This window comes from Stegostoma tigrinum, chromosome 42 (assembly GCF_030684315.1).
Source record: "Stegostoma tigrinum isolate sSteTig4 chromosome 42, sSteTig4.hap1, whole genome shotgun sequence".
Lineage (NCBI taxonomy): Eukaryota > Metazoa > Chordata > Chondrichthyes > Orectolobiformes > Stegostomatidae > Stegostoma > Stegostoma tigrinum.
In genome coordinates, this window is record NC_081395.1 from 12977938 (window position 1) to 12991613 (window position 13676).

The following is a 13676-nucleotide window of genomic DNA, read 5'->3' on the forward strand; positions in this document are numbered from 1 at the left end:
GAGGGGCATTGGTTTAAGGTGAGAGGGGAATGATATGACACAGACCTAAGGGGCATGTTTTTCACACAGGGGGCGGTGCGTGTGTGGTACGAGCTGCCAGAGGAAGTGGTGGGGGCTGGTACAATGACAACATTTAAAAGGCTTCTGGGTGGGTACATGGATAGGAAGGGTTTAGGGGGATATGGGCCCATCGCAGGCAAGTGGGACCAGATTATTTTAGGATGTCTGGTCAGGATGGATGAGTTGAACTGAAGGGTTTGTTTCCATGTTGTACATCTCTACGCCTCATGATGGAAAACCCAAGCCTCACAGTCCCTTACCTTGATGCTGAGGATGTGAGTACCAGCCTTAACCAATTCGTCAGCCAGCTGCAGGTAGTAATCCAGGGAGTACTTGGTTCTCGTGGGGTCACAGACGTCCCCAGTGTAGGAGATGGAGGCCTCCACCACACCGCCCGCGTTTCCCGCAGCCTCCATGCCCAGGATCATGTTAGGCAGGTAGTTGAGGGAGTCGAACACACGGAAGATGTCCATTCCGTTCTCCTTGGCCACTTCGCAGAACCTGATGGACACATCCACGTGGAGGGGTGAGATCCGAGCTTCTCGCAAGCTGCCCTCCCCCACCCCCTCCAGCCTCCCGCACTGCGAAAGGCTGTTTGGGCCACTGGCTCCAAAGCTTGCTGTTCCAGCTCTCCATCTCTCCTCATCCTTCAATCCCTTTCTCCCTCGTTCCTTCGCCTCTTCCCCCATTCCATTCAATATATCCATGCGACTTACCTTCACTGCTCCCTCTGGCGTTCCTTCTGAATTCCCAATCGGATTTCTTAAACAATTACGCTTTCCCAGGATGCGGCCAGGCCGGCATTGGTTCCGCCCCCAGCCTCTTATATATAAATGCAAAAAATTCTGGAAATTTGAGTCTAATGTGGAGGATGTTGGAGGAAACCCAGCGGTGGGGTCGGGAGAAGGGACAGTAGCCTAGTGGTATTATCACGAGACTGCTAGTCCAGGGGAACTCAGCTGATGTTCCAGGGACCTGGATTAATCCCACCACGGCATTTGAAGTCAAGAAGATAATCTGGAATTAAGGGTCTAATGATTACCACAAAACTGTTATTGATTGTTGGAAATGCCACTCTGGTTCACCAATGCCCTGTAGGGAAGGTCATCCGTCATTTTTACCTGTCTTGGGCCTACACATGACTCCAGGCCCACAGCAATGTGTAACTCTGCTCTGGGCAATTAGGGACAGGCAATAAAAGCAGGCCAAGCCAGCACCACCCTCAGACTGCCAGTGAATTATATAAAAAGGCCCTGCTGGGACAGAGGAACAGAGTTAACGTTTTGGGCCTGGTATTATGCCACATCAGAGGGCGGTTAAGCATTTGTGGTGTTATTGTGGAGTCTGGAAGCCGGGATGGGGTAAGGACTGCGGATTTCCCCCCTCGAAAGTACTGGGGGTTGATGAGGGTAATGTGGTGGAAGCGGTGTACACAGGCTTCATTGGGGATACCACATCGCACACGGTTTAGCAATGCTAGTGCCCATGGAAGGGGACGGGCATGGATGCCATGTTGGCCGTGCAATGGAAAACAGAGACTAGAAGTGAACTGAAAGTAAGTTTTGCAGGTGCAGCAGGCGATGGTGAAGGCAAATGGTACGTTGGCCTTTTCTTAGCGAGAGGATTGGAGTACCAGGGCAGGGATGTCTTGCTGCAGTTGTACAAGGACCTGGGTGAGGCCACCCCTGGGGTACTGTGTGCAGTTTGGGGTCTCCTCATCTGATGAAGGATATTCTGGTGATGGAGGGAGAGCGGCGAATGTTGACCAGGCTGATCCCTGGGATAGCAGGACTGACGTATGGAGAGAGACAGGATCAGTTAGGATTATATTCGCCGGAGTTTAGAACAATGTATAAAAACCAATACAATTCCAACAGGATTAGACAGGTTCAACAGAGGAAGAATGTTCCCATGACCTTGGAAATCCACAACCAGGGGTTCACAGTCTGCGGATTACAGGGTAGATCATTTAATACTGAGATGAATAGGAATAGGGGTAGGGGTACGATTTTTCTGTGGGTGTGAGAGGTCCAGGGTTCAATTCCCAGACAAGCCCGGATTGCTTGCCTTCGGTTGGGAGGCACGGTGGCTCAGGTGGTTAACAGTGCTGCCTCACAGCACCAAGGACCTGGGTTCAATTCTACCCTCAAGCAATTGCCTGTGTGGAGTTTGCATATTCTCCCCGTGTCTGCGTGTGTTTCTCCGGGTGCTCCGGCTTCCGCCCACAGTCCAAAGATGTGCAGGTTACGGGGGATTGGCCGTGCTAAATTGTCCTATAGTGTCCAGGGATGTGCAGGTTAGGGTGGATTGGCCGTGCTAAATTGTCCCATAGGGCCCAGGGATGTGCAGGTTAGGGTGGATTGGCCATGCTAAATTGCCTGTAGTGTTCAGGGATGTGTAGATTAAGTGGATTATAGGGGGATGGGTCTGGGTGGGATGCTCTGAGGGTCAGTGTGGACGTGTTGGGCCGAAGGGCCTGTCTCCACACTGTAGAGGTTCTATGATCTATGAGATGTCTTCACCTGGAGAGTGGGGAGCCTGTGGGGTTCTCTGCCACAGAAAGCTGTTGAGGCCAAAACGTTGCATGTTTTCAAGAGGGAATTAGATACAGTTCTTGGGCTAAAGGGAGGAAGCAGGAAGAGGGGAGTGAGCTGGAAGAACAGCAATTATCCTATTGAACGGTGAAGCATGCTAGAAGGGCTGAATAGTCTACACCTGCCCCCTAGTTTCCAAGCCTCTATGTTAGAGCAATGATTTCATGTGATAGGGGAAGGTTTACAGTAACGGAGCATGGGGATTGATTGTAGAGCTGCTGCTTTCATAGTGTAAGCTCATGCACTAGACCTTGGGGGTAGAGATGACTCAGAGCGAGGGAGTGGTGCGGTCTGTGAGGAGGGAAGTGTTTGACTCGGTGGTTATTAAGGATTGGTGTGAGCTTTGCAAACCACAGAGTGGCTTTGGCGCAGAAAGAGGCCGTTCGCCCTGTTGTCTGGGTGCTAGCTCTCCGAAGGAACGATCGCCTTGCACCGCCCTCCTGCCACTCTGGCTATCATTTCTGCTCGTCCAAAGTGACCCTGCCTCCTACCGCACCACCAGGCAGCAACGTTCAAGAACCGGACCACTAATGGCAGGTTCCACACTTTTTCTGAGAAGCAACGGCATCGGACAAGAGTGCGGGAAAGACTCATGAACGGAGTGCCAAGGGATTGGGAATGCGGATGGTTTGGAGACACTGGGAGCAGTTACAACTATGAGGGAGGAGGAGTCGGCCACTTGGCCTCAAGGGAAGAAAATCTGCTGTTCTTACCCAGTCTGGTCTACATGTGACTCCAGGCCAGAGCAACAAGACTTCTTTCTCTGAGCCTCCCGCTGGGCAATTAAGGATGAGGAAAAAGTGCTGGCTTAGGCAGGTGTGCAAAGTGAATCGTGGAGATGTACAGCATGGAAACAGACCCTTCGGTCCTACTTGTCCCTGCTGGCCAGATACCCTACATTAATCTAGTCCCACTTGCTAGCATTTGGCCCAATTCCCTCTAAACCCTTCGTTGGTGTGGCCACATTTGGAGTATTGCATGCAATCTGGTTGCTCTCTATATTAACTCAAAAGGGGTCAAAAAAGGATGTTACTGAGACTGGAGGGTTTGAACTACAGGGAGATGCTGAATAGGCTGGGGCCATTTTCCCCGGAGCGTCGGAGGCTGAGGAGTGACCTTAAGAGGTTTATAAAATCATGAGGGGCATGGATAGGGGGATCAGCCAAGGTCTTTTCCCCGGGGCGGGGGGAGTACAAAACTAGAGGGGCATAGGTTTAAGATGAGAGGGGAAAGATTTAAAAGGGGACCTGAGAGGCAACTTTTTCACACAGAGGGTGGTGCATGTGTGGAATGAGCTGCCAGAGGAAGTGGTAGGGGCTGGTACAGTTACAGCATTTAAAAGGCATCTGGATGGGTACATGGTTAGGAAGGGTTTAAGGGGATGTGGGCCCATCGCAGGCAAGTGGTACTAGTTCAGTGTAGGAAAACTGGTGGTCATGGGCAAGTTGGGCCGAAGGGCCTTTTTTTGTGCTGCAGGACTCTGTAAAATGCCCCTGTTCTTCACTCAATATTGTCCACGTGGGCAGCCAGGAACAGCAGAGCTGTTTCGATTCCCATCCGCAGTTCCTCGTGCATGGCGTGACCTAGAAGGGCGGGACCTGATGCTGCTGAGGAAGGCGGGGTTGTTCAGCCCATCAGTGTTGGTACTGTCCTCCGAGCTCCGTGAGCTACTCCATTTTAACTTCAAGTTAACTTCCCCTTCCGAACACCTTGACTGGATCCGTCATTCCCGACAGCGAGCCCCAGATCACGGCAACTCACCGCGCAACACAGTCGTCCTTGGAATGTTCACGGATATCACTGGAGCAGGCCAGCATCTGTTGACTGCACCAGCGCCCCCCACTCCCAACCCAAACCCAAACCCCAACCTTGAACTGAGCTGCATACTGGTCCATTACAGAGGGGGTCCGGGATTAAACTGCAGGTCTGGAGTCACATGTATACTGGAGGTATTTTTAAAATTTACTTACGGGATGTGGAGGGGGGGTTGGGTGGGTGTTGCTGGCAAGTCCAGCATTTATTGCCCATCCCTAATTGCCTGGAAGAGCCAACCGCATCATTATGTCATAGTCATACAGCTTGGAACAGGCCCTTCGGTCCACATTGACAATATTCCCAAACCAAACTAGTCCCGCCTTCCCTGTGGGATTTTTTTCTGAATAAGCGTCCAGACCCGAAACGTTAGCCTTCCTGCTCCTCCGATGCTGCTTGGCCTCCTGTGTTCATCCAGCTCTGCACCTTGTTACCCCACCTTCCCTATGTTTGGCCGATATCCCTCCAATCTTTTTCTATTCATGAATTTATCAAAAATATCTTTTAAGTGTACCTGCATCCACCACTTTCTCTCACAGTTCTTTCCACTGACCAAACACTCTCTGAAGAAGGGTTTAGGCCCGAAACGTCAGCCTTCCTGCTCCTCTGATGCTGCTTGGCCTGCTGTGTTCATTCAGCTCCACACCTTGTTATCTCATACTCTCTCTGTAAAAGCGGGTCTGGAGTCACATGTAGGCCATACCGGGCGAGGATGGTGGTTTCCTCGATCCATGGTCATTATTATTCTCCTAATTCCAGATATTCATTTCGTTGAATTCAAATCTCACCATCTGTCGTGACTGGATTTGAACCCGGGTCCCCGAAACATTACCTGGGATCTTCTTGGAATAACAGCACAGCAATAATACCAATGGGCCTTAAATTTAGACATCGGGAGCTGTAATAAAACTTCTTTCATATCCTTCAGTAATTTTGAACACCTCTATCAGATCTCCCACTTTGCTCAGAGGAGGACTTTACCAGTACCATCTCTATATTCAGTATATAGATTCACTAAATCACCATTAAAGGCACACTAATCTCAATTTCCTGCACTTGTCCCAAATCCTTCAATGTTATAATATTTCAAGTGTCAGTCCAAATCTTTTTTAATGGTTGTAAGGTTTCCAGCCAACACTATCTTCCCAGGCAGTGCATTCCAGATTCCCACCATCCGGATTGAAAAGGTTTTCCTCAAATCCCGTTTGAATCTACTGCCCCTTACCCCAAAACTATGCCCCATTGTGATTGACCCCTCAACCAAGTGGAACAGCTACTCTCTTTTCGCCCTGTCCCTACCCTCATAATCTTATACACCTCAATCATGCCCCCCTCAATCTTCTCTGCTCTACAGAAAACTATCCAAGCCTGTCTAGTCTCTTCTTATGGCTCATCTCCAGTCCCGTCCCGCTAAATCTCTCTCCAGGGCCTACTTTGACATAAAGTGCCCAGAACGGAGGGCTGAGGCCTAGCGATTTGTACAGATCTAGCATGAACTGACTGTTTTTGCGCCCACTGCTCTTCCACGGATAAAGCTTCTGAGGGGACTCTTGTGAAACATAAACACCTGCTTGATGATCTGCGTCCACGTGCCCGCCCCCACCCCCATCTTGGAGAGCAGGGATGTCTCACAGTGTGGAGGAGATGGCAATGGCTGGTGTGACATGAGGGATCTGGGAGTTCTAATCCAGATCTGTTCTGTCCTCACTGTCTCCTGGAGGTGTCTGAACCTTCAGGAAGGTATCTGCACCTGATCTGTGGTGGTACTTATGTCAGTAATTGTAACGTAAGGAGGGGATGAGAGTAATGGAACACTGAAGGATTTGTTGCAATTATTCCCAGATTTAGTCCCAGCGTTTACATACATTACAAGCACAGGGGGAACTTGAGCATCTGGACTTTTATATTTATTCATTCACAGGATGAGGATATCACCGGCCAGGGCAGCATTTATTGTCCATTCTGAATTGCCCAGAGGGCAGTTAAGATTTAATCACATTGCTTTGGGTCTGGAGTCCCATGTAGGCCAGACCAGGTAAGGATGGCAGTTTCCTTCCTATTATTAGTCCAAATCAGGGCAAGACTTATAAACATAACAGTAAGGTCCTGTGGAGTGTCGCCAAGAGACGGCCGGCGGTGGGGGGCGTGGGGGGGGGGTGGTGTTGCAGGCTCATAGTTTCCTGAAAGTGGAGTTGCAGGTACACCAGGCAGTGATGAAGGTTTTTGGTATTGTTATGAAGTTATTCATGAATTGGAAGGCAGCAGTCAGAATTCGTCGGTTAAAAGTGATAGTGGAGAAAAGCAGAGTGTCGTCCTTTAGTTCTTAGAGATTTTTAGAATATGTCTGTGAGCACTAGCTGGAGGGTGCCTGTACAGAACATAACCAAGACTGAAACACGTTTTTTGAAAGGCCAAGCAGCACCTTTTTCTTTTAACCAATCAATTTTAGCCGATCAATTTGAACTAGGCCCTGAAAATCAAGTGAATTTAAAGCTGATGGTTTTGGCAACCTGAAACCAATGTGTCGTCAGCGGATAAATAAAAATATGGGCATTTGGAAAATCCGAGAGAGCCAATTGTCATCTGAGGGCCCAGCAAGCCTGCCCTCCGAGAACTGAGACCCAAGCTCTCATGAGAAATCACTAAGCTCTCTGAGAAAACACCATTTTATTGATTGAAGCATTTTTAGCTCAGAGTTCTCAAAAAAGAAATTTCAGAGAAAACATCCCTGACAGCAGGGTCAGTGGAAGAAAAGCGTTTGCGGCGTCAGATCAACAGAAGGCAGAGGGTTCCGGAAGACAAAATCTCTCCAGGTTCCGAAAGACTAAGTTTTTAACTTATTGTTTTCTTATTAATTGGGTTTATACAAGTGGGACTTGTGTTTGTTTGAACAGCATTCCAGTAGAATTTAGCTCAGGCAGGGAGTGAGTAGTCTAAGTGAGAGTTGTTTGGTTTGTTAGCAATTCTGATATTTTAGGGTTAAATAACTAAATGGCTTCTTGTAATTTCTAAAGTGGATCAAGGATTTTCATTCTTTTGACCACTCTTTTCACAGATTACGAGGGGAAAGCCGAACTTCTCTGGGTATTCTGGGGGTAATTATTAGAAGAGAAGCTCTAATCCCGTCATAGCAGATTGGGGCTTGGTTTGGTTTTAAATGTCAGAGGCGTTTGGCTATTTCCCCCTCTGTAACAGTACGCTCGCCTCTATTGGTCAGTGCATCGAGTTCGGAGGTCATCTTGCGGCTGTACAGGACATTAGTTAGGGCCACTTCTGGAATACTGTGCTCAATCCTGGTCTCCCTGCTTTAGGAAAGAATTGAAACTTGAAAGGGTTCAGAAAAGATTTACCAGGGTGTTGCCAGGGTCGGAGGGTTTGAGCTACAGGGAGAGGCTGAATACACTGGGCCTATTTTCCCCGGAGCATCATGAGATGGATGGATAAGGTAAATAGCCAAGGTCTATTCCCTGGGGTGGTGAGGGCTTAGAGTCATAGAGGTGTGTAACAACCCTTCGGTTTAACTCACCCACGCCAACCAGATATCCGAAACATATTTGCCAGCATTTGGCCCATATCCCTCTAAACCGTTCCTATCCATGTACCCATCCAGATGCCTTTTAAATGTTGTAACTGTACCAGCCTCCACCACTTCCTCTGGCAGCTCATTCCATACACACACCACACTCTGCATTAAAAAGCTGCCCCTTAGGTCCCTTTTAAACCTTTTTCCTCTCACCCTTGAACCTGTGCTCCTCTCGTTCTGGGCTCCCTTATCTTGGAAAAAAGACCTAGTCTATTCACCCCATCCATGCCCATTATGATTTTATAAATCTCTGTATGGTCACCCCCTCAGCCTCTGACGCCCCAGGGAAAATAGCCCCAGCCTACTCGGCCTCTCCCTGTAGCTCAAACCCTCTGAACCTGGCAACATCCTTGTAAATCTGATCTGATCCCTTTCAAGTTTCACAACAGAATTGCACACAGGCTTATATTGAGAGGAGAAAGATTTTAAAAAGGACCTCAGGGGCAACTTTTTCAAGCAGAGGGTAGTGCATGTAAGGAGTGAGCTGCCATCTGATGGGGACATGAATAGGACGGTTTTACAGGGAAAAGGGCCATATGTTGGCAGATGGGACTGGATTAATTTAGGATATCTGGTTGGTGTGGATAAGTTGGACGGAAGTGTCTGTTTCTGTGCTGTATGGCTCTATGGCCCTAGAGATCCTGACAGTTTTTCTGACAATTGACAATAGTTTCATGGTCATCAGTAGATTCCTAATGCTAGTCGTTTTTTGAAAAATTGAACTAAAATTCTACTATCAGTAACAGTGGGATTTGAACCTGGGACCACAGAACATTAGGCAAATTTCTGGATTAGTAGTCTAGCATTAGCACCAGTAGGCTCTCAGCTCCCCAGTGAAGCAAAGTCAGTTGGACGTAGAGTGTGGCATGCCTTTCTCAGCATGTCATGCTGCAAGAGGGTTTAACACGAGGGAGCATGACACCTTTGGACAGTTGGGACACATGCTATGATATGGTGCGGTTATCAGGGACCTAACACATACCAACCGTGAGACATCACACAGGGAAGAGCAGACGGGTCATCTTACTTGTGCACTGCATTGTCCGGGTAGTTGGTGTAACCCACAGCGTTGGCACCCCTCAGGAGCATCTGGAAGGGGATGTTGGGAATCAGGTCTCGCATCTCCTGCAGGCGTTTCCAGGGACACTCGTACAGGAAGCGCATTGCCACATCAAACGTGGCACCTGTGGGCGAGAGGGCATCAGGGTCAACTGGCATCAGCCAAGCAAACTTTCAGGAGCAAAACAAAACCCAGACTGAGCCGTTTTTAACCACAATTTCCTTCAAACGCCTCAAAGACCAAACTAAGACAAACTACTCAACTCCCCCCCACCCCCGACCACCCACCCATACAGCAGTTGAATCCATTTTCTTTGGGATGGCACTATGGATTCTCAGTTCCCTAGTTGGTGGCTTCCCAGATCAATCCTGTTTGAGGAAGGAATTGACCCTTTGTCAAATCTTGTCCTCATCTGACCAACTCCTGTGGACGTAAAAAGGAGAATTTACGACAGAGTGAGGATGCTATGCCTTTATGAGTTGCATTTTGTCCTGGTTCTTCTCTCAGAGAGATTGAACAAGATGGAGCAAATAGTCTCTGGCTGAAAAAAACAGCTTGTAAGGCCTTAGGGTGTTGTTTTTAAAAAGTTCGAACAACAGAAGCAACCTGGCTGGGTGTTGCCATCTCTCTCAGACCAGGATTTCTAGCTTTTTTTTCCCAGTTTTTAAGCTTTCGCTGAAGCTGCTGCAGTTCTGAAGAAGCGAAAGTTATATCTTTCCCTTTCTTGGTTACAGCTAGAAGCTGGGATTTCTTTCTCTGCTGCTTAATTGTGTATGAGACAATCTGCTTTCTGAATTTGCCTTTTTGCCAAGGAGTGTGTATATGGGACGTTACTATATTGGAGCAGTTAATTCGTAATAATTACTGTACCTATTATTCTTTCAAGTCTTCCAAGAAACTTAAGTTATTTTAAGTTCTTTGTTTTGTTGTATTTTAATGATAGTGTTTGAATAAATAGTGTTTTGCCTAATGTCGAGTAGTTTGACAGTCCAATTGCATCTGGAACACAGCACTTTATATTCACCTTAGGGTCTAGGTTACTCTTAAAAAATTTTCAGCTGAATATTGGGGGGGGGGGGGGGGGGGGGGGGGGCGCAGCTCCTGCCTGAGATAGGCCCAGAGTGAGGATTCAACGGGTCACCAGCTGTGCCAGTGATTGTGTCGAAAATGGGCACACGTGACTATGGTACGCCCAGAGTGTGGTCTTTTGGTACATCGTCGTTGCAGGGACTGCTTGAGGCCTGGGACACCTTACGGAGAACTTTCAGAGGCCCTGGAGTTGTGTTTGAAGGACCCTAGTACAAAAGATGAAATCTATTCATGTAATTGGTTTTCACTCCGTTGTAACTCCAAATGGTGCTTGGCTGCGATGACAAAACACTTTTCACTGTATCTATCGAGACATAAATGCCATACGTAACTCACTCATTCTTAAATAGTGCAACAGATAAGGGAGTGCTGCACTGTCGGAGGGTCGGTACTAAGGGAGCGGGCACTGTCGGAAGGTCAGCGCTGAGGGAGCGCCGCACTGTCGGAGGGTCAGCGCTGAGGGAGCGCCGCACTGTCGGAGGGTCAGCGCTGAGGGAGTGCCGCACTGTCGGAGGGTCAGTACTGAGGGAGTGGGCACTGTCAGAGGGTCAGTACTGAGGTAGCACTGCACCATTGGAGGGTCAGTGCCGCGGGAGCGGGCACTGTCGGAGTGTCAGTACTGAGGGAGTGGGCACTGTCGGAGGGTCAGTACTGCAGGAGCGGGGACTGTTGGAGGGTCAGTGCTGAGGGAGCGCTGCAGTGTGAAGATACCATCTCTGACCGCAGACTGGTATTTTCTTTGCTTTCCCCTTTCGTGCTGGGCTACAGTAGGTGGGCCTCAAGAGGACAATCTCCAGATGCAGTGACACTAAAGAACACCTCTGAGGTAAACAGCCCGATCCTGCAGCTGTTGTTGACCTGCTGTTTGAGGATGTTTGTTGTGTGTAGAATGGCTGACCCCATTGCCTACATTATAACAATGACCAAAGCACTGCACTGTTTATCAAACACTGTGGGGTTTCATTAAAGGTGCTACAGGAATGCAAATCTTTTCGAAAAGTGTAAACCCAGCTCTCTGTCTGTAGTCATTCTTCCTTTCTGATCACTCCAGAGTTGAGAAACCTTCGTTACATCAGCTTGTGAAAGCACCGTTTCCCTGGAAACCAGCACACAGTGAATACATTACAGTCAATACCGATTCTGTCTGAGCCTTTCGCAGTGCCTCACAATGAGCCCAAACTGTTGTATTGCAGAGACACCTCGGTGACTCGTGGGAAATTGATTGCTGAGGGTCGGACACTGTGCTACACAGGCACTGATATGGCCAGCCATCACAGCAGCTCAGGACCCAGGAATCCTACCACTCAGGCATTTAATATGATCATGGCTCATTGTCTAACTCAGTATCCTGTTCCCTTACCCTTCGATCCCTTTGGTCTTCAGAACTATACTTGACTCCTTCTTGAAAACATTCAATGTGTTGGCCTCAACCGTTTTTTGTGTCAGATAATCCCACAGCTCCCCACTCTCTGAGTAAAGGCATTTCTCCCCATCTCAGTCCTAAATGGTCCACCCCGTAAGCCTTAGGCTGTGACCCCCTGGTTCTGGACTCCCCAGGTCATCGGGAACATCCTTCCAGCGATGACCCTGTCTAGTCCTGTTAGAATTTTATAGCTTTCCATGCGATCCCCCTCATTCTTCTAAAATCCCCAGTGAATATAGTCCTAACTGATCCAGTCTCTCTCCATACGTCAGTCCTGCCATCCCGGGAATCCATCTGGTAAACGTGCGTTGCAGTCCCTCCATCGTCAGAACACCCTTCCTCAGATAAGGAGACCCAAACTCCAGGGGTGGTTTCACCAAGGCCCCGTACAACTGCAGCAAGTCATCCCTGCTCCTAACCTGAATCCTCTTGCTACGAAGGCCAACGTACCATTTACCTTATAAATGTTGACAATAGGGTCCTGCCATTACAGAAAGTGATACAGAGCTCCCCACTGTAAATGCTGACACAGAACCCTGCCATCACAGATATTGATACAGAGCTCCCCATTATAAATGCTGACACAGAACCCTGCCATCACAGATATTGATACAGAGCTCCCCATTATAAATGCTGACACAGAACCCTGCCATTATAGATATTGATACAGAGCTCCCTGTTATACATGTTGACATAGGGCCCTGCCATTATAGATATTGATACAGAGCTCCCTGTTATAAATGTTGACATAGGGCCCTGCCATGATAGATATTGATACAGAGTTCCCTGTTATAAATGCTGACACAGAACCCTGCCCTTATAGATATTGATACAGAGCTCCCTGTTATAAATGCTGACACAGAACCCTGCCATTATAGATATTGATGTAGAGCTCCCTGTTATAAATGCTGTTACAGAACCCTGCCATTATAGATATTGATACAGAGCTCCCCATTATAAATGCTGACACAGAACCCTGCCATTACAGATATTGATACAGAGCTCCCCATTATAAATGCTGACACAGAACCCTGCCATTATAGATATTGATACAGTGCTCCCCGTTATAAATGTTGACACAGAACCCTGCCATAATAGATATTGATACAGAGCTCCCCATTATAAATGCTGACACAGAACCCTGCCATTACAGATATTGATACAGAGCTCCCCATTATAAATGCTGACACAGAACCCTGCCATTACAGATATTGATACAGAGCTCCCCATTATAAATGCTGACACAGAACCCTGCCATTATAGATATTCATACAGAGCTCCCCATTATAAATGTTGACACAGAACCATACCATTACAGTTATTGATACAGAGCTCCCCATTATAAATGCTGACACAGAACCCTGCCATTCCAGATATTGATACAGAGCTCCCCATTATAAATGCTGACACAGAACCCTGCCATTATAGATATTCATACAGAGCTCCCCATTATAAATGTTGACACAGAACCATACCATTACAGTTATTGATACAGAGCTCCCCATTATAAATGCTGACACAGAACCCTGCCATTATAGATATTGATACAGTGCTCCCCGTTATAAATGTTGACACAGAACCCTGCCATAATAGATATTGATACAGAGCTCCCCATTATAAATGCTGACACAGAACCCTACCATTACAGATATTGATACAGAGCTCCCCATTATAAATGCTGACACAGAACCCTGCCATTACAGATATTGATACAGAGCTCCCCATTATAAATGCTGACACAGAACCCTGCCATTACAGATATTGATACAGAGCTCCCCATTATAAATGCTGACACAGAACCCTGCCATTATAGATATTCATACAGAGCTCCCCATTATAAATGTTGACACAGAACCATACCATTACAGTTATTGATACAGAGCTCCCCATTATAAATGCTGACACAGAACCCTGCCATTCCAGATATTGATACAGAGCTCCCCATTATAAATGCTGACACAGAACCCTGCCATTATAGATATTGATACAGAGCTCCCCATTATAAATGTTGACATAGGGTCCTGCCATTATAGATATTGATACAGAGCTCCCCAT

The 13676-nt window shown here is 47.7% G+C and overlaps 1 protein-coding gene across 17 annotated transcripts in view; it reads right to left on the bottom strand.

The window, feature by feature from the left end:
• The window catches only part of LOC125449241 (pyruvate carboxylase, mitochondrial-like), a 765853-nt gene that overhangs the window by 60479 nt on the left and 691698 nt on the right, over positions 1–13676 (bottom strand). For all 17 annotated transcript variants that reach the window (XM_059641558.1, XM_059641556.1, XM_059641559.1 and 14 more), the window contains 2 exons: positions 9077–9233; positions 321–561 (listed from right to left, as the gene is read on the bottom strand). In XM_059641558.1, the coding sequence (XP_059497541.1) occupies positions 321–561; positions 9077–9233 (398 nt within the window). The remainder of the gene's footprint in view (positions 1–320; positions 562–9076; positions 9234–13676) is intronic.